The 19,661-nt window shown below is 50.1% G+C and overlaps 1 protein-coding gene across 1 annotated transcript; it reads right to left on the reverse strand.

Annotated features, from left to right (window-relative positions):
* Positions 1-3,824: 3,824 nt before the first annotated feature.
* On the reverse strand, positions 3,825-11,933 carry Abhd17a (abhydrolase domain containing 17A, depalmitoylase). The gene is made up of 5 exons (XM_020183298.2): positions 11,774-11,933; positions 7,869-8,441; positions 6,639-6,833; positions 4,397-4,576; positions 3,825-4,317 (listed from the first exon to the last, which is right to left on the reverse strand). Exons 2-5 carry the CDS (start codon positions 8,198-8,200, stop codon positions 4,092-4,094), a joined length of 933 nt encoding a protein of 310 aa, XP_020038887.1. The 5' UTR covers positions 8,201-8,441; positions 11,774-11,933; the 3' UTR covers positions 3,825-4,091.
* Between the last annotated feature and the right edge of the window lie 7,728 nt (positions 11,934-19,661).

Genomic DNA, 19,661 nt, shown 5'->3' on the forward strand with positions numbered 1-19,661 from the left:
CAGTGAGGAGTCAGAGAGGCTCCTCTGTTTCACAGTGTCTAGTGGAACAAGCATTACAGGGATTATATCCAAGTCATCAACTATTTGAGTTTTATCACAACTTTATTTTTTTGGTGGTACTGGGGTTTGAACTCAGGGACTCATGTTTGCTAGGCAGGTGCTGTACCATTTGAGTCACTCCATACCTCTGCTTTTGTGTTGGATTTTTTTAGAGATAAGGTCTTGAGAACTATTTGCCCATGCTAGCTTCAAACCTCCTCCTGATTTCTGCCTCCCAAGTAGCTAGGATTACATATGTGAGCCACCAGCACCTAGGCTACAATTTATAAATCTAAGCAATCTCTATGTTTTCAAAAAAAAAAAAAAAAGTTAAGGTAGGGGAACCAGAAAAAAGAAATGTGCCCAAGAACAATAAGGGGAAGATGGGTGTTGCAATGCACACATATAATTCCAGCACTGGAGAGGTGAAGGCAGGAGGACTGAAAGTTTGAGGTCAGCCTGGGATACATAGCAAGACCCTATCTCAAAAAAACACCAGCCAGGTGCTGGTGCCTCTCACTGTAATCCTAGCTACTGAGGAGACAAGAGATGAGCATTTAGGTTTGAGGCCAGCCGGGGCAAAAAAAAAAAAAAAAAAGCAAGACCCTATCTCAAAAATATCCAACACCAAAAAAAAAAAAAACAAAAACAAAAACAAAAAAAACAGGCGGGCAGAGTGGCTCAAATGGTAGAACACCTGCCTAGGAAGCATGAAGCCCTGAATTCAAACCTCAATACCACAAAAAACCAGTAATAATGTAACAACAGTGAGGGGAGATTGGGCCTCTGGACATTAAGTAGGTGGGCAAGGGGGTTCCTGCAACCTGGGTTAACAGTCTAGAAAGAGATTTGATCTGGCATGCAATAAAGATAGTACTTAAGTGGGAGAAAGAATAACTTTTTGGGGGCAAATGATTTGGGTAAAAACAAGCAAAGCAAAACAAAAAAACTAAAACTTTGCTCTTTACCAGTACTACTTTCTTAAATTAAGACAAAAAATTTAGGGATATAGAAAGTAAGTGTTTTATAATCTTGAAGGTATTTCTGAGCATGACACAAAACACAAAAGCCCTAAGTATGAGTTAATAATGACTTTAAATGCCTGGGTTAAAAAAAGACCTCAAAGTCAAAGACAAATGAAAGAGTGGGGGATGATACATTTAACTGACAAAAGGTTAATTTCCTTAAAATGTAAAGTGCTCCCACTAAATTATAAAAACCAACAATTCAACAGAAAACTGGGGAAAGAACATGTTTACAGTATGATTTTTTCCAATTTCAAAATGATTTCTTATTAGTGGACGAAATAATTAACACAAACTAAATCTGACAGAAGCATTCAAAAAGTTGATTATAGGGGCTGGCGGAGTGGCTCCAGTGGTTAAGAGAACCTATCTAGCAAGCTTGAGGACTTGAGTTCAAACCCCATTGTCACTAAATAAATAAGTAAAATAAAAAGTTGACTATATTTACAGGAAACTCAAATAGAGCTACAGGAAATACTACTTTTATTCCTATTAAGTCTATCTGTGAAGTCAAGTGTTGGCAATGGCGGACACTAGCTCTCACTGTTGGAGGCAGTGAATTGATACAACATGGTTCCCAAACAGAGAGCCATAGGAAGCCCTTTGACTGAACACTTCTGCACTAAGGAATTTTGCCTACAGAAATATCCCTACTAGGATAAAACAAGAATAAGTAGCCTTGGGCTGGGGGTGGGGCTCAGTGGTACAGCAAGTGCTGGGCATGCTTGAGGCCCTGGATCCTACCTCCAGCACCACAAATACATAAATAAAAATAAGAAAAAGGAAAAACAACAGTCAGTCTAGCATTGCTTCTTATTTTAAAAGACTGCAAAGAACCTACATTTCTACCAATAGGAAGGAGGGCAAATGTGTTAGCGTTAAAATCCTGTGCAGCCTTTAACATGAAATGATTCCAATCTGTGTCCCAAATACGCAGAACACTGCAAGCTTTTCTAAAAGAGCCTCCAGCAAAATGACCGGCCTTTTGTAGAAACACAAGTAGATGAACCTGCATGGCCTTTCTTTGTCGGCACAGATGAAACTGGTTTATCCTCCCCAAAGGAGTACGGGGCGGGGGGGGGGGGGGTTGGTTAAGTTTTCATCAAACATTCTCTCAGGCTCTGCATTTTCTTATTTCTTTTGGTGGGACTGAGGTTTGAACTCAGGGCTTCATGACCGCAAAGCAGGCGCTCTACCACTAGAGCCGAACCTCCAGCTTATTTTGTTCTGGTTATTTTGGAGACAAGGTCTCGCAAAATACTTGCCTGGGCTGGCCTCGAACCACGATCCTCCCGACCTTAGCCTTTTAAGTAGCTAGGATTACAGGCATAAACCACCAGGGCCCAGCTCCCTGCATTTTTTAAAGCCGTGTACCTGAAAACGTTTTTGCTCCATTGTAAGCGGCTGCTCTGACCTCGTTGCACCCGAACACCACGGATTCCCAGCTCTTGGGGAGCTTAGGTTCTGATGGTGTCAAGACCAACAATGCTCTGGGACAAGAGTAACACCCAGGGGTCAGTGGGAACAGTGGGTTAGAATGGGGAGGAGCTGTCAGGCAACACGGTAGCCGGCGACGGGAAAGAAGACGCGTCAGAAAACTCCGGCGCACAGCACTGATCCGGACGCAATGAGGGCACGTCAACCTGTGCAAAGCCTGAAGAGAAACGGAGCCAGGAACTCGGTGCAATTTCCTTCCAAGCGCTCCTACAAAGTTGACTCTGAATTAGCAGCTCGGAGGCTGGGCTCCAACACCCTTTGGATTGGCGCACCTTCGTTATACACGCTGGAACGCAGGACAAACGTTCCGGTGGCCGGGGACAGGCACTGGAGCTTAAGGATTCAACGGAGACCAAATCGCCACTACTTAACATAGGCCGCCTATTCCGCGGTGCTACTGCCGCCGCCGCCACCTCCACTTCCGGGCGCTCGCGACGTCACTTCCGCTTCCTTCCTCACTCTCGCCTCGGTCTCGCACGTGACGTAACACCCGCGCTTTCCTGCCTTGGCTGTAGTGCTTCCCATTCGGTTTCTAGGGGGGATACTGGGGTTTGAATTCAGGGCCTCTCACTTGCTAAGCAGGTGCTTTTACCACCTAAGCCATTCCGCCAGCCCAGTACTTCCCATTCATAAAGGGGCTGCTGACTAGGACTAGGCGGAGGTTAGGGTGTTGGCTAGGCCATTCCGTGGTCGTTCAGACAGTAGCTGATTCCCTGTCCGACCCTTCCTCGCTTTAGGTCTTCTGTCCTAGAGATCAGAGATTCCTGTAGAGACTGGGGAGGGTCTTGAAGACCAGATCGTGACCTACCCACAAGGGTACACTGTGGAGCCGGGCAAGTGGGAGAGAACTGGATCTTAGCCGGGGCACTCTCTACCATCCCAGACCCAAGGTGGCTCCCTTTCCCTGAGGAGGTGGTCTAGTCAGAGTTCTGGAGTCCATCAAGCCTAGCATCTCGGTACAGGATGGCCCCTTACTGCCTTGTGTATAGAGGGGGCCAGAGAACTGGTAGGAAGGTAAGAGGGGATCAGGTCCGGGACCTGACTTAACGGAGGCTCCCCGCCCAGGGCTGCCCTGTAGTTAGCCAGCTACCCCCATTCTCCCACCCCAGGTAAGTGAGCAAGCAAGCAAGGAAGGGAAGACAGCCCCACCCCTCTCAAGAGGGATGAGAGGTCTGTATCTGCATGTATATAACCCCTAAGAGGTGCATACTGAAGTCAGGAATTCTGCTGGCCAAGACCAGGAAAAGAACTTGAGAGCCCGAAAACTGTGAAAGAGGGGAGAAACCCTGAAATCTTAAATCTTTAATTTTTGTTTTCTTGCCTTTTTGCTTCCAAAACGAGGAGCATGTAGCTCTGCGCCTGTACATTGGTCCATGGCCCCTGGGCCGGGGCGGGGTCCTGGCCACCTGCTCGCTGCCTGGGGGACCCAGGTCGCCCAGGAGGCCACATGCAGCTCCCAGGCCACAGTGGGACAAGTCTGGCGGCCAGCTTATTGCTGAAATCCTGGTGCAGTGGGTGTGCTGACCGCTGCTAGGCACACTGGCTGGGCAGCTCCTGGGAAATGAAGCGGCGTAGGCGCTCCAGGTACTGGCTGTAAAGCTCGATGTCGTTGTGCCCAGCGCCCTCCACCCACAGCGGTTCCACGGCCTTGGGACAACGCTCGTACAGCGCCAGCCCATGTGAGAAGTCAATCACCTCGTCCTCCGTGCCATGGATGATAAGCACAGGGGATGTGATCTTGGACACTTTCTCGATGCTGTGGGTGGGAAGGGAAGGGATGATCAGGCCTGGAACCCATCCCCAGGCTCCCCCACCCCCAGCACCCTGGCACTCACTTGGGGAATGCATCAAAGCAGTAGGTCTTCTTGGTATCAGGGAAGGCAACACGCATGCCCGAGGTGAGTGGTGAGTGCAGAACCACTGCAGCACACTCGTAACGCGAAGCCAGGTCTACCGTGGGCACTGTGCCAATGCTCTGCCCATACAGGATGATGCTATCCGGACTGATGCCATACCTGGTGGGGGTGAGATTAGCAGGCTCAAGGCAGTCTCACGTACAGGCTTAGACGCGGGCTACACACACACACCCCCAACATACACAGGGTGCAGGCACAGCGCTGCCTAGGCAGCCCCAGGTCCCTGGCTCTTCCAACTGCATCTATATGGACCACAGTAGATGTTGTAGGAGTGCATCTGGTGAGGGATCTGGGGCACAGGGCACCTACAGCCTCTTCTGCTACCCTGCTTCCCCCTGTTCTCCACACCTGAATCTGCTTCAGGTCTCACCTATTCCTGCTGTCCTGATTAGAAAGATCTTCCTAGTGGCACCCTCCCTGGTCCCTTAGGGCATACAGAATTTAGGCAACTAAGTCTGGGATGTTTCAAGCCCAGTTTGAGGCACCTCTCAGTCCCTCATGCCCAATTTCAGGCACCTCTGAGTCCCCCCTCATGCCCAGTTTCAGGCTGCGTATACACCAACAGTAAGGCCACAGCATGGATGCCACCTCCTCCCCTGCATAATGGTGCACAGGTTCTGAGAACCTCTGCCACCCCCAGATGCCATCTTGGTGCTTGGCCCCTCCCTACCCCCAGCGGTTGACTAGTCAGCCTGTCCTGGCTTGGCTGACCCAGCACCACCTCTTGAGCTTATTCCCAACCTACAGGGAGATGACCACATTGCCCATGCAGCTCTCCTCCCACTGCTACTGAGCCTGATTTCTAATGGCCACCTCTCCTGGTAGGCAAAGGCTGGGCAGGTCTGTTTTTTCTGGACCTTGTTTGACTCAACTTCCTTATCCACCCACGGGCCCGGTCCTGGTCCCTTGACCCAGACCCACCAGCTCTGCCTCAGCCTCTCTGGCCTGCTTCTTGGCCACTGTAGCCACCACTGTGCTGAACAGCAGGAATTCCAACTGCCATTGCTCTTCCTCCCCAGGCTTCCAGGGCCTCTGGCCAGGGCTTTGCCTAGTCTCCCACCTCCCACCTTCAGCTATGGAGCTGAAGGGATAGGTCTCTGGAAGACAGTGCTGGAGGCAGAACATATGGACAGACCTCAGAGTCTATATTCAACAGCAAGATGTAATTCTGCTAGGCCCCAGGCAGTGGGAACAGGAGGGGCTGAGAAAGCTGAGAGCATGCACGTATGTACCACAGAGGAAAGAACTCAAATGGGTCCCCAGTGCCAGGGTTGTGCCAGGGGAACCAGCTCCCAGACCTGCACTGGGAGTGCCTGGCACATCACCAGGGTAACCAGGGCCACTGACTCTCCAGTGCTGCACCTAAGCCCTGCCAGCAAGGGTGGGCCAAGGGCTGGGAAGGGCCAGGACAGGCATCCCTGAGCAGGCAGTAGGCAGGTGCCATCTCCAGGAGGGCCAGAGTTGGGTTGCCGTCATTCCATAGCAGCACTGGGGCCCCACCATATTCTGCAGACACTGGTTAAGGGACAGAGTATGTGCACTAGTGAACCAGCATGAGGGCAGTGTGGGGGACTGCCTAGGACCTGGGTAACAGGAAGGTGGGGTCTGGGCAGACACAACATGGCCAAAGGCCTACAACTGAGACTAACCTAGACCTCAGGTGAGTGCTGGACTCATGCCCACTGACCCCCCCCACCCTCACACACACATACTAGCCTAGGGACTAAGCTGCCAGACAGAACCCTCCAGGCCCAGCTGCAAGCCCCACCACCCACTGCCCAGGATGAGTGAAGCCATACTCGTAGCGATGTACACCTCCCAGCCAGACACCAGGGCCCCTGTGGCCCTCAGTGCCTCAACCAGCCTCTCAGCCCTCTCACATATTTCCTGGGCCTGGCATCCTCTGCCCACACATCAAGAGGATGAGACTCAATTCCCTGTGGACAGCCTCAGCCTCTGCCCAGAAAGAACCTCGAAACAGCTGCCCCCAACCCTTGCCAGTCTAAGGATCCTTGCAAGAGATGCACCTCCACACTAAGCACATACTGTATGCACCCTCTGGTCCTGTGTGGCTACTGAGGCTCCTTCTCTCCAAGGAAGCTTGGTCATTTCCCTAGGGGACACTCCAAGCTGACCCCATCCCTCAGAGGTCCTGCCTCACCTGGTGCGTAGGGCCTGCCAGGCAGCATCAATGTCTGCGTAGAGGTTCTTCTCAGAGGGCCGGCCTGAGCTTACACCATAGCCAGAGTAGTCATAAGAGAAGACATTGCAGCTGATGCGGGTCCCTAGGCCGATGTAGAAGCTACTCATCTGGCCCAGGTCCACTGCGTTGCCATGCGAGAAGAGCACCGTGTACCTGGAGGACAGGTCAAGAGGCAAAAGCATAGTCCACCCTGGCAGCCAGTGGCACCTATCATCTCATCTGATCCCCTCCTGAGAGGCCACACAGCCAGTGAGAGGGAGGCACAGCTAGCGAGAAGGAGATGAGGCAAGATGGCCAACCCCACCTCAGAAGCTTCCAAGGAGAAACAGGGTGGGGGTTGGGGTTGGGAGGGATAGGCAGCAATGGCTAGGGAACAGGCTGCCTGGGCCAGGCAGCCCTGAGTGGTGGATCCTCTCACTATGATGGTCCTACCCAGTGAGCTCAGGGAGCCACAGTGCCACCACCTGGACAGCTGCCTCTAGCATGGAAGCTCTCCTAGAGTGACCTGGACAGGTCCTGGGTTGGCACAAGCTCCTGACACTGCTCAGAACAGCCCCAAAGAAGGAATTGTGTTGCCTGGCTGGCTGGGATATCTGTGCCCTCACAAGAAATGGTTGCTTTACTGCTGAGTGACAGCTGGTCCTCATCCCTGTCCCCAACAAATGAGTAGGGCCAATCCTGTTCACCGGAGACCTGTGGCCATCCTGTGAGGCCTGCAAACAGAGGAGGACCTGCCCTAGGTCAGGCCAAGGGCAAGTGCTAGGCTGGCCTACTTCCTCCAGCACCACCAGCCAACCTGAAGGTAAAAGCTTGCCCTTTGAACTCAAATCCCCACCTGAACGAAGGGCCCAGTGCCCCACCTCTGCTCTGGCTGGGATCTGGGAGGGCAACACAAGAGCAGATAGCAAGACAGCCACCAAGGGCTTGAGCCACTACAGTCACCTGACCTGCCCACCCTGAGTGATCAGACGAGTCACCCCTGTGACAAAAGACAAGATGTTGAGGGGGCTCACCAGAGGGCTACACATGGAAAGGTCAAAATGAATCAGAAGAACAGGGCATCATGGCCATACACAGGTGCACTTTCATTCTGCACTGACCCACTGGCAGCCACCACCAACTATGCCACGTGCCCTGGGTAGAATACCTCTCTGCTCCTGCCCACCCCCTGCACCCTCAGCCTCTCACCTGGCACCTGGCACGCAGCGCACATACATGCAGGAGATGCGGTTTCCTCGGGCGCTCTTGGTCAAGAAGACCTCGATGGTGTCCAGCTCACGCTGGCTGTACTGGAAGTCAGCACGCTCTGTCAGGTGGATCTTCCAACGCCCAGGGGTGCCTGCAGAGGTCCGTAGGGACCCTGAGGGTGCAGCCCCAGCCCCACCAGGCCCTGGCTCAGGTTCAGGCACCAGTGAGTAGGTGGGCTCTGGAGGCAAGAAGGCGAGCTTGGCGGCAATGCGGCCAGGACATGGTGGGCAGCAGAAGAGGCAGCAGAGTTCACTCACTGATAGGCCGTTCATGGCGGGCACCAGGCCCCACGCTAGGCCTCCTCCAGGGCACCCGCCAATAACAACGTCTGGCCTCACTATGCAGAGGAGGTATGGGGGCACTCTGAGACACGGGCAGTGGGGAGGGAGCCTCCCAGGTCACTGCCCCAGACAAGAGCCTCGTTAGGAGGCTACAACCCAGCCCCATCGTAGTCCAAGCTGAGCCCCCGGGAGCCTTACAGCCACAGGTCTCCATGTCGTGCAGTGGGAAACCCTGCGGAGAACACAGAGATGTAATATCCTTCCAGGAGGCTGGGGATTAAGCCATGTACCACCCTGAGATGGGACCAGCCCCATGCAGGTAGGGATGCAAGTCCCCAAATACTGTGGATCCCTGATCCTCTTGCCCTTCCTCACCGGACTATACAGCCAGAGCCCAGCCCCAATCAACCCTGCAGAGGAAGGGGCTCTCTGCCACCCTCCCTGGTTTGTGTGGCCTTCAGGGTTTGCTGGGCCACCAGATCACTGCTCTACCCCAACCTCGCCAGCAAATGGTCCCCACTCTGGGCTCAAAGAGACAGTGTCACCCCCAGGCCTCTTCCTCTCTGCTGCTCAGACCCTACCCTGGGCCCTCTCTGTGCAAGGATTCATTGGCCACCACCAGGTGACAAAGGCAGGCACAGCTCTCAGACTGAAGAGACCCAAGAGCATACAGGCTCCTCTCGAGAGCTGGTGCTCAGCTTCAGTGTGCAGAGACATGAGTCCAGTGAAGGAAACAACAAACAAGGCTCTGGAAACAAAGGCAGGATACAGCTCAGACTCAGAAGGCCCCAATGAGCTGGAACAATGGCTCTGCCCTGTGCTTGGCTCAGGCAGGATCTTGGATGAGGTCTGGGGGCCTGGGGCTGCAACCTCAGGGCTCAATGACCTTGGACCAGTCACTAATCCTCTCTGGGCCATTTCCTCATCTGCAAATGTGGACATACTTGCTTCACAGGAGAGTAAATAGAGGAGGGGAGTGAAGTGGAGAACAAGGGGCCTAGCTCAGAGTGGGAACTTGGATGTTCCTCCTTTCCACAGGACACCATGAAAGGTGTTGAACTGACAACCGCTGAGTGGCTAAAGTGACTTCCATCATGTGCAGAGCTGCCAAATGGACAGACATGAAGAAAACAAAGTTCCAGAAAGATCTACCCACTGATCACACTTTCCCTTCCAGACTAGAATGAGGGCAGGATACACAGCTCATTTCAGCAGTAGAACACCTGCACATGCTGTCTTCTGGGTCACAGAGTTTGAAAACCACTGGACTAGGGCAAGAGGCAGAAGCACACACTTGAAAATGTGGCTGGAGCCCCATGGACACAGCTTGGGGGCCAAGAAACACACCTGCTCCCTGTAGACCTGAGATGTGAGGCCAGGGGCAGGAAAGAGTCGTATCTCAGGCAGTCAGATCCAGGGGCACATAGGGAGGAGAACTGTGAAAGCCAAGGCACATACAACAACAGAAGCAAGGAAACCCCTACTCTGAGATGGTATGCAAATTTTCCATGTGAACACTTTTCAAACAAAAGCCTATGATACTGGTTCTCAAATAGAGGTGACGCTGCTCCCAGAAGACACTAGGCAATGTCTGGGGACATTTGTGGTTGTTATGACTGGGGTGCTGCTGGCATGAAGCTAGAGGCCAAAGATGCTGTGGAGCACCTTGCAGTGCCCAGAAAGTAACTGAGCCCAAAATGTCCACAGTGATAAGGTTGAAAAATGTCAGCTGCAACATACTCTCAAAGGGACTCAGAGGCTTGGAGGGGTCTACAGTCTGGGAGGACGACCTGGTTGAGAGCCTAGGCAGAAGAAAGAGCCCCTGGCAACCTGGAGAAGGACAAGGCTGGGCAAGGGCCCACACTATCAAAGCTAGAAACATAGGTGTCATCCCAAGATCTCCTTCCATCCTCCAGGTCCAATCCAATCCATCCCCAGGCCTGCTGGCTCTTCCACCTTCCATCACCACCACCTGGTCCCCACCTCCATCGCCATTCTCTGGACTGCACAATAGTCTCCTTCCTTGAGTCTCCTCCACCCAGCATCACCCTACTCCAGACCATTCTGCCTTGACCTTTCCTCAGCACAAACCTGATAACACCTCCCTTTTGGGGTGCCCCATGGCCTCCCGCTATTCCCAGGGGATCACATCCCTCCCACAGTCAGACTCAGTTGACCTCTTGGATCTCACTTATCCTGTACTTAGTTATCCTCCTGCCTCAGGGCCTCAGTTTCCCTGCTGAGAATGCCCCTCCCCAACCCCACTGGTCTGTCTCTGCCCATCCCATCTCCACTTCTAATCTTACTCTCAGAGCTCTGAGTCCTCCATATTGGGTCAACTAATCTTACTCTCAGAGCTCTGAGTCCTCCATATTGGGTCAAGAACCCCTTCCAAACTCTCATGATTCCAAGTTTGTCTCTACAGCACTGGCTGCATTCATATTTACACCTTTATCGAGACTACCCCCCTCAACCAGAACCTCCATACAGGTAGATCCAGAAAGCACGAGCTTTCCTTCCACTGAACAGCAAGAGGAAAGGGGAAGCTGCAGGGGGAAGACAAGAGCCTCCAGGGTCTGAAGCTTTGACAGGGAAGGGGCCCAGTGTCTTCTTGGGCCACAGACACCTGGAACTTTCCATACATCATCATTGGATCAAACTGGGCTGTGCACACCTGGATGTCTCACTCACTCACTCCTCAGCACCAAGGAATCCAACCATTGTGAACACAAGCAAATAAGTGGGCACAACCAGACCCCATGTTAGCGCTGGTGTTCCGAGGCCCAACAAGCAATCAGGCAACTACAAAACTAAGACAACCTACATATGAAAGGCTGCAGTGGCGCATAATCCAGCCAGTCAGGGGGGGAAACCTGGAGAAAGGGGCAGGTCGAAAAGTGCAGAGAATGTAGCCGGGTGACAGAGGATTGGACAGGCAGAAGAGCAAGGGCTAAAACCTACAGGTAATAGCTGCCCTGGCTAGAGCAAGCAGTGGCAGGAAGAGGGGTCCTAAAAGGAGTCAAAGCCAGGTCTGGCTACTCCCGTGAGCCCTGCTGAGGACTTAGGACTTCATTCTGGAGGAAATGAGGAGGATGCAGGAATTCTGAGCCTGGGTGGACCCCATAGGTGAGAACCTGCACCTGGAGAACCTGCTGGAGTGGAGGCCCGGAAGCCGGATCGGGGGTCCAAGCTGACCAGAAGACCTTGACAAGGGGCAGAAGCAGCCGTGGGATGGCCGCGGAGTGCCAGGGGCTACAGCACGGGTGTCAGGCTGGGGACAAGAACAGAGTCTGCGGCTCGACAGAGACACTCCCTGGAACCCAGGCCGCGTCCCCCAGGAAGGTGGGCGCTCACTGCCCGCAGAGAGCTGGGTGACGGAGAACAGACTTGGCCGGAGTCCGTGGCTGGCCCGCGGTCCTCAGCCAGGACCCGCGATCGGCCCAGGAGTGTGGGGAGGTTCGAGGACATCCAGTCCATTGCTCTGGCCGCGCGGCCCGGTCTGACTTCCCAAACGGCCACAGGCGGCACCTAGACCTCCCCGCCCGCCCCTGTTCCCGAACTCACCGCCCTGGCCCGCGTCCCCTGGCCCCGGGGCTGCGCTCCATGACTCCCGGCGACCCGCCCGTGAGTCCGTCGGCCAGTCGGACGCTCGGTGCCCGGCCCGGCCTCTTGCGCCGCCGCAGCCACCGCCACCGCTCCCCCCCGCGTACGGAAGTGCGCCTCGCTCCCGCCACCGCCCCGGAAGTGACGTACAGAAGTGCGCGAGAACCACGCGCGACGCGCGTCTTGAATATGAGGTCCAAGGCTGGCCACAGGGCTAGTAAATTCAGGGGCGGAGCCTGGACCAGTGGGCGGGGTCTGCGCTCCCCGCTGGTTCGTTAATTCATTCATACAGTCCCTTCTTCCCTCATTCCCTGTCAAGAACTAGGTTGGGGCGCGTGAGATAATCCCCAAGAAAGAAAAATTTACAGGACGCCAAAATAAAATCAGTCAAGATAAATATTGTTTTGAGGACTTGGGGTGTAGTTCAGTGGTAGAGAGCTTGCCTTTCATTTTTCAGACCCTGGGTTCCATCCCAGTACCGCAAAAAAAATATAATACAGTAATACTACTTATGTCATATACTATAATCATATTATGTAATGATATATTAGTGTAACTTATAAAGTACATTATATATATAAAATCAAACTCCAGAAACTTAGACATCCTAAGCACACATTCTACCACTAAGCTACACCCCAACTGCAAGTATAACTCAGTGGTAAAACACTGGAAAAAAAATTGGTGGTGCTTGGATTTGAATTTAGGGCCTCGCCTCTACCACTAGAGACATGCCGCAAGTCCTTTTGCTTTAGTTTGTTTTTAGATAGGGTCTGGATTTTGCCCTGGCTAGCCTCAGACTCCAATCCTCCTACCTCCACCTCCTACATAGTTGGGATTACAGATGTGCTCCACCACATCAGGACCCATAAATTTTTTTGAGATAAACTTTCACTATGTAGCCCAAGCTGACCTCTTCAAACTCAGGATCCTCCTGCCTTCACCTCCTGAATGCTGGGATTACAGATGTGGAACACTATGTCCAACACCAAGAAAAAATAAATTGAAGTACTGGTATCTGAACACAGGGCCTCCTGCTCTCTAGGAAGGCGCTGTACCACTTCTTGAACCACATTCCCAGCAAAGAAAAAAAAAAATGCATCTTTTTTTTTTTTTAATTTCCAAACTAGGACCCATGGACTGGCTATCTGTTCTGTTAAAAGATAACTCCCAGGGAAGGCTGGGAGTATATTTCAGTGGTAAAGCACATGTTTAGTCTGCACTAGGCTCTGAGTTTGATCCATAGCATCAAACAAATAAATAAGTAAAATAAAGTTTTATTGGAACCAGAGTCCTAACTAATGTTGCGGAGGGAGTTTGCTAGCTGAGATACGGGACTCTTGAGGCAGTTAGCAGGAAGCAACATTTTATTGTGCCAGCATAGACTCAGTGGACTCCTGTCCAAAGGCTGAGCCCTGAGAACAAAGGGGTCTCACCTTATATACCCTTGCAAGCAGGTTACAGAAGCAAAAAGCAAGGTCTAATCTATATATGATTATTTTAATTTTATTGGCTACTTTACCCTAGTGCTATGTGACTTTCCCCTTCCTGGCGCTACGTGACTTTCCTCAGATTTCTCAGGTTTTATCTCTCTGCTATGCCATCCCTACCTCCCTGCTACTTTCTCAGGACTCAGGCCTAGTCTGTTTTCTTCTGATCCTCCTCCCTTCTACACTAAGGTAGGGTGAATGAAGCAAGACAGTACAAGTTAAGGGTCTAATCCTTTATTTAAATCTTGATAAACTGTTTATCAATCATGGATTTTTTTGCATATTTAAAAATATTAGCCAGAGGCCAGGTGTTGATGACTCACGTATATAATCCTAGCAATTTAGGAGGCAGAGATCAGAAAGATCATGGTTTGAAGCCAGCCCAGGCAAATAGTTAATGAGACTCTATTTGGAAAAAACCCTTCACAAAAAAGGGCTGGTGGAGTGGCTCAAGGTGAAGGCCCTAAATTCAAACCCCAGTATCACAAAAAATATATACATATATATTAGCTGGGCACCCGTCATCCTAGCCACTTGGGAGGCAGAAATCAGGTGGATCAAGGTTCAAAGCCAGCCCAAGCAAATAGTTTGTGAGACCCTATCTCAAAACAAAACCACAAAAAAGGGTTGTCAGAGTGGCTTAAGGTGTAGGCCCTGAGTTCAAGCCCCAGTACCAAAAAGAAAAAAAAGCCAGTGGGTACCCACATCAAGATCCAAACTACATTTATTATTGATGGAGTGGCTCAAGTGGTAGAATGCTTACCTAGCAAGAAGCCCTGAGTTCAAACCTCAGTGCCACCAAAAAAAACAAAAAAACAAAAAAACCCAGTGGTCAGTGGCTTATGCCCATACTCCTGTCTACTCAAGAGGCAGAGATCAGGAGGATCAAGTTTCAAAGCTAACAAATGGTTTGTGAGACCCTACCTCCAAGAAAAAATTACTAAAAAGGACTGGTGGAGTGGCTTAAGGTATAGTAAGCCCTCAGTTCAAACCCCAGTACCACAAAAAAAAAAAAACAAGATCCTTAGTTCAAATCTCAGTGTTGGGGGAAAAGGAGTGGGGGAAGCATGTTTATTTTTGGTGGAGGGAAATTATTCTCCACACAGGGAACTTTCAGATTTTGACTTCACTGACTGCATGACTCTGCTTCTCCTGCTCATATCCATTCTTTCTGGAGATGTGTTCTTGCTACTTAGTCCAGGCTGCCCTGGAACTCACATCCTACATCAGCTGGGATTATAGGCATGAGCTGCCATCAGGCCTGATCTGTCCATTCTTGAAAAGCCACTTCCAAAGTCTAAGAATCATTAGAGAAAGGCCAAAAGCTTTTTTTCAAAGACAACTTGAATGAAGGAATTTATGTTTGGGTGTGTCCAGGTCTTAGCAGATTTTAAGGAGAGAGAATGAGACTCGGTCAGTCAGGAAGTAGTTTCCTGCCATGACAAGGAAGGAAGTGGGGGGCATCTTAAAATAGCACCAATAACAGCTGATCAGAGGTGGGGGCAGAGCAGACAATGCACAGAGAACCTGGAGGGGGATGAGGACTCCCCCCAGGCCTCTCTGTGAAACTAGACTCCTTTCCCTCTACACAGTCAGACCCTGCCTCCTGCCCCACCTGCCCCACCCCATGAACAGGGGCTCAAAGCAAAGACAGGAATGCTAAGCAGGTCAGGCTGGGAGCTTGTGTGGATCAGGGTCCAACAGGGGAACAACAAATGATGAACATATAGTCAATGGCTGCTGAACCATATGCTCTGAGGGCTGTGTTGTCAGGCAATTTATTTGATGTGGGAATATCACAAGCCTAGATGTGTGAGTCAGTCACTGCACATGACTTCTTACTGACGTACAGCTCAGTGGTAGAGTGCTTGTTTAGCATGCATGAGGCCCTGCAATGAAAAAAAATAAGTAAATAAAAGGAGAATGATAAAAAGTATAGTATACCCAGAGCCAGTGGCCCAAGCCTGTAATCCTAGCTATTCAGGAGGCAGAGATCAGGAAGATCATGGTTCCAAGCTCAAGGTGTAGGCCCTGAGTTCAACCCAGAACAAAATAAAAGAAAGAGAGATTTGTTATGAAGAGCTTATACAATTATGGAGGACAAGAAGTCCCATGATGTGTTCTTTGCCAGGTGGAAACCCAGAGGAGCCAATGGCAATATCTGCAATCTGCAGTTGTCAGGACTAGAGAAGTTGAGGTGGGATGTCCCAGCTTGGGCAGCCAGGAAAGAAGCAGAAGAGGCAGATTCACCTTTCTCTACCTTCTTGTTCTATTCAGGCCTGCAAGCAACTGCGTGGTTTTCACCCACATGGAAGAAGGCCTGGTCTTGGCAGAATTCCACCACTTAAGTGCCAGTCCCTCCTGGAAATATCCTCATCTGCTATCCGAAAGCGTCACTTAAAAAATCAGGTTGGAAGGAGAAACAAAATAGTTAAAAAGAAAAAAAAATGAAGGTGGAGTGCTGGGGGCATGACTCAAGTGGTAGAGTGCCTGCCTAGCAAGTACAAAGCCCTAAGTTCAAACCCCAGTACTGCCAAAAAAAGAGAGAGAAAGAAAAAGAGAAATCAAGATGGGAGCCAGGTGGTGGAGCACATTTGTAATCCCAGCTACATGGGAGGCAGAAGTAGGAGGACCTCAAACCTTAATCCAAGGTCAACCCAAGAGAAAGTATGAGATCTTACTTGTATTACTTTGAAAAACAAACTAAAACAAAAAGGGCTAGGGATGTGGCTCAAGAGGTAGAGCCCCTTCCTACCAAGCTTAAGGCCCTTCAGTTCAATCCCCAGTACCAAAACTAACAAAAAAAAGAGGCCATTTAGGTAAACTGAGACCATCGGCATGGGCACTAATCCAACCTGAAGGATGCCTTTATGAAAATATTATGGCTAGAGGTAGATCATGTACTGCTTAATACATGACAGGCCCTGGGTTCTATCCCTAGCAACAAAAAAAAAAAAAAGAAAAAAAAACAAGCCAGTTAAATGGTGCATGCCTGTAATCCCAGCACTCAGGAGGCTGAAGCAGGAGGCTCACTTGAGCAGAGGAGTTCAGGGCCAGTCTGGATTCTGCCTCAAACAATAAAATAATTTTTTTCAGAGAAAAAAAAAAAGCCGGTGGAGTGGCTCAAGTGGTAAGAATGCATGCTTAGGTGTCAATATGCTTTCCTTATTTTTATTTTTACCATCCCTCTCCCGTTAGTGACCTCCCCTTAGGGTGACCTATTTAATATGCTTTTAATGTGTCCCTTTGTTCCAGAAAAACCTGGTCACTGTGTATGAGGACCAATGTCAAGGTGACAAGAGACAGAAGGGAGGGGTAACAATATATTGGGAATTTACTGACACAAGCGTGGGTCACAAAGCCAAACAGATCCCTGTAATTTGGGTTACAAAGAGGGGCACATGTATTGGTTAGGACGAAAGTGACTTCCTTCTGGCAGGAATGTTGATTTATCTCAGGATGATATCAGAGTGCAATGTCCCTGAAGCCAGGCCTGCCCAGTTGTAAAGCTCCACAAGCCACATTCATGGCTTTGCCTATTTATAGCTTTCTGGGAAACCATGCAGGAAAACAGGGTCACTCTGGGGCAATCACGATGACTCAAGATGACCGTGGTTATGAGTCTCCACACCCAAAAAGTTCACATGCTGAAAGTCTGGTCCACAGGTGGTGGTCCTGAGGTGTGACCCTTTCAGAGAGGAAACCAAGTGGAAGGTTATTATGTCACAGGGGCCCCCCTGAATGGATTAGTGCATGTGTTTTGAAAAGGGTTGAGTCTCACAGGAGTGAATTAGTCCTGGAGAGAGCAGGCTGACATAAAGCAAAGCCACTACAACCAAGTGCTTGGTTCCATCTGCATGTAGCACTTTCTGCCTCTCTGTCATATTGGGGACCCTCACTACAATGCTAGTGCCATATTTTTTGTTCCTTTCAGTCACCAGAATCATATACCAAATAAATCTGGGTATGTATAAATTTACCCAGCCTTGGGTAAATTATTATGGCACCAGAAAATGGTCTAAGGCAATTCGCACACAGGAGTGTGCACAAGTCTTAACTGTGCACCTCACTTCAATTACACACACATATGTACCCACATCTTAATATTGTCCCAATTTCCAGTGCCCCAGGAGGCTCCCACTGAGCCTTTTTGTCAGCAAATGGACTCACTATGAAATGTTCTTTCTTTTTATTTTTGGTGGTACTGGGATTTGAGAAACTTTTTTGGTGGTAGTGGAATTTGAACTCAAGGCCTCACGCTTGCTAAGCAGGCACTCTACCACTTGAGTCACTCTGCCAGCCCTTTTTTTGTGTTGGGTATTTCAAGATAGAGAACTATTTCGAGAACTATTTGCCCTGGCTGACTTTGAACTTCAATCTTCTGATTGCTTCCTCCTGAATAGCTAGGATTATAGGCATGAGCCATCAGCGCCAGCCAGTGTGTTCTTGTGTACTGACTATGATACTCCAATCCACTTGTGAGAGTCATCCAAATGGTTGTGTGTGGCAGTTGACTAGATCCTTTTTCATTGCTGCATACTATTTCACCATAGACCCAAATTATTTTCTTTTTTTGGTGGTACTGGGGTTTGAACTCAGAGCTGTGCCTTGTGGTAGGCAGGTACTTTACCACTTGAGCCACATTCTCAGCCATTTATTCTTATTTTTTTGAGACAGGATTTGTTATGTGTCCCAGTCTAGCATGGCACACAAACTTGAGGGCCTCCTGAGTGCTGGGATTACAGACATGCCCCACCATACCTGGTTCCTTTTTTTTTTTTTTTTTTTTTTGCAGTACTGGGGTTTGAACTCAGGGACTCTTGAGCCACTCCACTAATCCTTTTTTTGTGATGGGCTTTTTAGAGATAGGGTCTCATGAACTATTTGCCCAGGCTGGCCTCAAACCTCGATCCTCCTGATCTCTGCCTTCTTAGTAGCTAGGATTCCAGGCATGAACCACCGGCACCCAGCTCTGGCTCCTTTTTTTTTTGGGTGCTAGGGACGGAACCCAGGGCCTTGAATATATTAAGCAACAAAATTCTACCACTGAGCTACACACAGCAATAATCTTTTCATAAAGACAGTCATCAGGTTGAATTAGAACCCACACTAATAACCTCAGTTTACCTTATGACCTCTTTAAAGACCCTGCTTCCAAATATAATAATATCCTTAGGTCATGAGGGTTAGGGTTTCAACGTGGGAATTTTTCAGGGAAGGGCATAATTCACTCCCACACACTATCAAAAAGCTCAATCGAGCCAGGTCTGGTAGCGTAGGTCCTGATCCCAACACTTAGAGGCTAAAACAGGAGGACTACAAGTTCAAGGCCAGCCTGGGCTACACAGAGAGACCCTGTCTCAAAACAAACAAACAAGCCAGGCACTGGTGGCTCATGCCTGTAATCTTAGGTACTCAGGAGGCAGAGATCAGGAGGATTTCCAGCCCAGGTAAAATAGTTCCGCAAGACCCTATCTCAAAAAAATCCTTCGCAAAAAAGGGGCTGGCGGAGTGGCTCAAGGTATAGGCCCTGAGTTCAAGCTCCAGTACTAAAAAAAAAAAAAAAAAAGGCTGGGCATAGTGGCTCAGGCCTGTAGTCCTAGCTACTTGGGAGGCTGAGATCAGAAGGATCACAGTTTGAAGCCAGTTGGAGGGGGATAGTTCTGGAGACTCCATCTCCAAAATAACCAGACCAAAATGGACTATAGGTGTGGCTCAAGTGGTAAAATGCCTGCTTTGCAAGAGCAAGGCTCTGAGTTCAAATCCCAGTACTGGAAAAAAAAGGGGGGGTGCTAAATGACTTTCCAAAGTGGCTGTAGCATTTGCATTTCTGCCTGCTGCCTGATATTGAATGAGGTTCTCCCATATTCACTTTGGGGACCCAGAGCTGCAGGCACTTGCAGCAAACCAGAACAACAGTGAGATAATACTTTGCATCTAGGACCACTGTATCCAAAATGTGTGAGAACCCATGAAAGTCCATTATTGCATTATTTTTTTTCCAAATAATTATTGTAAGATCTTCCCTGGGCACTTTGGACACTGGGCCATGTCATAATCTGGGGTGGGCCTTGTGACCTGGGTGTAGGGTGAGCAGGGTCCCTGGACTCCATCCATTCCATGCCACAAGCTCTCCAGTTGTGACAGCCACCCTACTTATCACTCAGGGTTCTCTGGGGGGCAGAATCACTCTAGTTGAGACCCCTTGAGTCAGGGGATGTCATGAACCCCAGGAGACTGCACCCATGACTTTCTGCTCTGCTTAGGCCACACTGATGCCCACATGCTAAGTGGGAGGAAAGAGGGGGTCAGCCTCAGAAGCTGGGGTCCCCTGGCTCTCAGTTTCTGCTCCTCAGGAC

Source organism: Castor canadensis, chromosome 14 (assembly GCF_047511655.1).
Source record: "Castor canadensis chromosome 14, mCasCan1.hap1v2, whole genome shotgun sequence".
NCBI classification, from domain to species: domain Eukaryota; kingdom Metazoa; phylum Chordata; class Mammalia; order Rodentia; family Castoridae; genus Castor; species Castor canadensis.

What these genes read in the sequence shown, in the direction of transcription:
- Abhd17a (XM_020183298.2), bottom strand. Translation starts at nt 8,200, where the DNA reads ATGAACGGCCTATCAGTGAGTGAACTCTGCTGCCTCTTCTGCTGCCCA. An exon ending in CGCTGCGTGCCAGGTGCCAG is followed by an intron (nt 6,834 to 7,868) that starts GTGAGAGGCTGA and finishes CCTGTCCTCCAG; the next exon opens with GTACACGGTGCTCTTCTCGC. An exon ending in TGCTTTGATGCATTCCCCAA is followed by an intron (nt 4,318 to 4,396) that starts GTGAGTGCCAGG and finishes TCCCACCCACAG; the next exon opens with CATCGAGAAAGTGTCCAAGA.